The 3,284-nt window shown below is 67.2% G+C and overlaps 1 protein-coding gene across 1 annotated transcript; it reads left to right on the forward strand.

Annotated features, from left to right (window-relative positions):
- Window positions 1-1,429: 1,429 nt before the first annotated feature.
- Window positions 1,430-3,045, forward strand: TMUB1 (transmembrane and ubiquitin like domain containing 1). The gene is made up of 3 exons (XM_030492678.1): window positions 1,430-1,508; window positions 1,584-2,006; window positions 2,367-3,045. The coding sequence occupies exons 2-3, from the start codon at window positions 1,609-1,611 to the stop codon at window positions 2,719-2,721; spliced, it is 753 nt and encodes a 250-aa protein (XP_030348538.1). The 5' UTR covers window positions 1,430-1,508; window positions 1,584-1,608; the 3' UTR covers window positions 2,722-3,045.
- Window positions 3,046-3,284: the final 239 nt, after the last annotated feature.

The following is a 3,284-nucleotide window of genomic DNA, read 5'->3' on the forward strand; positions in this document are numbered from 1 at the left end:
TAACCCATGTTCCCAAGTGCCACATCTACATGTCCTTTAAATCCCTGCAGGGGTGGTGACTCCACCACTGCCCTGGCAGCCTGTTCCAGCGCTTGACAACACTTCTGGTGAAGACATTTTCCCTAATATCCACCTAAACCTCCCCTGGTATAACTTGAGGCCGTTTCCTCTTGCCCTATCACAAGAGACTACACCCCCCCCCACACCTCACATCAGGTAGTAACACAGTGATAAGGTCTCTCCGGAGCCTTCTCTTCCCCAGGCTGAACAAGCCCAGCTCTCTCAGCCCGTCTCCATAGCAGAGGTGCTCCAGCCCTCCGAGCCTTTCTGCAGCCTCCTCTGGACCCACCAGCACGTTTCCAAGGACATCCCATAAACGGGCAGAGGAGCAGCTGGCGAGCAGCCCTGCAGAAGGGGCTGGGCTGGAGTGGCTGGTCAGCAGGCGGCTCTGTGTGAGCCAGCCCTGTGCCCGGGCACCCAGAACCTGGACTGCATCGAACAGCAGAACCAGCTGGTCAGAGAGGGAACTGTCCCACTGCATTCAGCATCGGTGCGGCCTCGCCTGGAGCACTGTGTGCAAGTGCTGCACCCCACTGTTTGGGAGGATGTGAAGTTCCTCCAATGCACCCAGGGAGGACACAAAGCTGGTGGCAGGGCTGGAAGGCAAATCCTCTGAGGAGCAGCTAAGGACTTTGGGCTTGTTCAGTTTGCACGTCAGAATGCTGACAGGCAACCTCATGGCTCTGTACCTGAGGAGGGGAGGGAGGCGCTGATCCCTCCTCCGTGGGTTCCAGGGTCAGGATGCATGAGAATGGCTCAAACCTGCACCAGGGGAGGTTCAGACTAGACACCAGGAAGCATTTCTTTAACAAGAGAACGCTCAAAGCCCAGAACAGCCTTCCCAGAGATTTGGTCGATGCCCCAAGCCTGTCAGTGTTGAAGATGCATTTGGGCAATGTCCTTAACAACACGTTTTAGCTTTTGGCCAGCCCTGCAGCGGTCAGGCAGCTGGACCAGGTGATGGCTGTAGGTCCATTCCTGCTGACATAGCTTAGTTCAGCCCACCCTGTTCCATGCATCGCCCCCAGCAGCCATCCTTCCCTCCTAAGCCTTGCCAAGCGCCAACACGTCAATACCAGCACCCGAACCCTGAACCCAGGCGCTGCAGCCCCTTCCTCCAGCCACCGCGGACACCGCGCCTCCTCGGTCCGAGACCACCACGGACCAGCACCCCACGAACCGACAATGGCGGAGCAGGGACGCACCTTAGCCGAGGTGCTGGCGCGGGGCACGCCGGGAGCTGTAGTCCCGCCCCGGCCTCCTGCACGCCCAGAGCCACGAAGCAGGACTACAACTCCCGGCGTGCCCAGCGGAGGGACAGTTCTACGCATGCGCAGACTAGAACTACAGCTCCCGGCGTGCCTCGCGGGTGCACTGTGTTCATGTGCATTAGGACTACATCTCCCGGCGTGCCTTACGGCGAGGCGGAAGCGGCGCGATGGCGGCAGGTGAGGGGCCTGGGCCGGTCGTGGCTCCGGTCGCCTGCGGCCCGGCGGGCTGACGGCCCCGCTCTATGCCCCCAGGTCGGTAACCGCTGCCGCCGCCGCCATGACGCTGATCGAAGGCGTTGGCGACGAGGTGACCGTGCTCTTCGCGTTGTTGCTGGTCGCCGTGGTGCTGGGGCTGGCCTGGGCCTCCACCCGCGCCCCCGAGCCCGCCGCCCCGCCCCGCGCCGCCGCGCCGCTGCCCGAGGAGGGACCGAGCGCTGCCCCAGCCCCCGTGGAGCACAAGGCCCCGCCGGCGGCGGCCGCAGCGGCTCCCGATGGGCCGGGCGGGCTGGCGGCGGGGCTGCGGCCCCGGGCCGGCCCCGCGGCCTCGCAGGGCTCCCTCGGTGAGGGGGACGGCGGCCCCGCCGAGCCCACCATGGTGCTGCGGCTGAAGTTCCTCAACGACACGGAGCGCCTGGCCCGGGTGCGCCCCGGCGACACGGTCGGGGCCCTGAAGAGGTGAGGGGAGGGCAGGCCGGTTCTCCCGCGGCACCGCTCGGGGCTGTCCCGGCTGGGGGCGGCGTCGGGGGCGTCCCCGAGCCCTGCCGGCCGTTCCTGCCTTCCCTGCAGCAGCTGGGAGCTGCCGCTCTCACTCTTGTACGGGTGGTGTGCGCCTGCTGTGCCTGTGCCCAGCCTTGGTGGGGTTGTCCCGGTGCCTCCACTTCTGACCTCGCCTGTGGCAGCAGATGGTGAAGTGCGGGCACGGGGGTAGGCGGGTGGTCAGGGTGGGTGCATTCACCGCCTGCTCCTGGGGGGCTGGACGGGAGGGACCATGTACTGATGGGAGTGTGACATCTCCCTCCTTGCCCCCCACCACAGGGCCTATTTCCCCGGGCAGGAGCAGCAAGTGCGGCTGATCTACCAGGGGCAGCTGCTGCGCGACGACAGCCAGAGCCTGGCCTCCCTGCACCTCACCCACAACAGCGTCCTGCACTGCCACATCTCCCAGCACAGCCCGTCCCCCGCGCCCGCCGGCCCCCACGCCTCCGCCGACCCTGTGCACGCTGCCCTCAACGTGGGCAGCCTCATGCTGCCGCTCTTCGTGCTGATGCTGGCTGTGCTCTGGTACTTCCAGCTCCAGTACCGCCACGTCTTCACCGCCACCGCCACCACCTTCCTAGCCGGCCTCACTCTCCTCTTCAGCTTCATGGCCTTCACCATGTACCGCAGATAGCACAGCTCCGCGCCCCGAAAGAGCTGCCGTGCCCCAGAGTGCACGTGGTGCCAGGAGGGGGCTGCCTGCACTCCCGAACTGGGGGGCTGGCCCTGGACTGTGTGGACCCAGCGCTCCCTCCCAGGGGGCCGAGCCAGGCAGGGACAAGGGGGTTGCAGGGGCTGGAGCCGGGCTGCCTGTGGGGAGAGGGATACCAGCCTGGCCCCCATCCCACTCCTGCACCCAGTGGCTCGGATCTCCCATGACTGCTGCTCTCGCCTGGGCCGGCCGAGCCCTGCCCGCGGGGGTCCCGGTGTCACGATTAAAGAGGAAGGACTGAACGATCGCGGGCTCCCGGCTCTGATGCGCCTCCGCTGGGAGGGGGGAGGCCGGGGCGGTGGGAGGGGCGGGGCTCGGGCAGGGGGCGGGGCCAGCGCCTCTGGCCACGCGTTCCGCAGGGCCGCAGCGCGCCTGCGCTGGCGGGTCCGCTCCGCCCCCCTTTCGCGAGGCGCCCGCTCATTGGAGGGCGGGTAGCGGCCGCTCGCGGATGGCGCGGTCCCGCCCCCGGAAGTGTGGGCCGCGCG

This window comes from Strigops habroptila, chromosome 1, assembly GCF_004027225.2.
Source record: "Strigops habroptila isolate Jane chromosome 1, bStrHab1.2.pri, whole genome shotgun sequence".
Lineage (NCBI taxonomy): Eukaryota > Metazoa > Chordata > Aves > Psittaciformes > Psittacidae > Strigops > Strigops habroptila.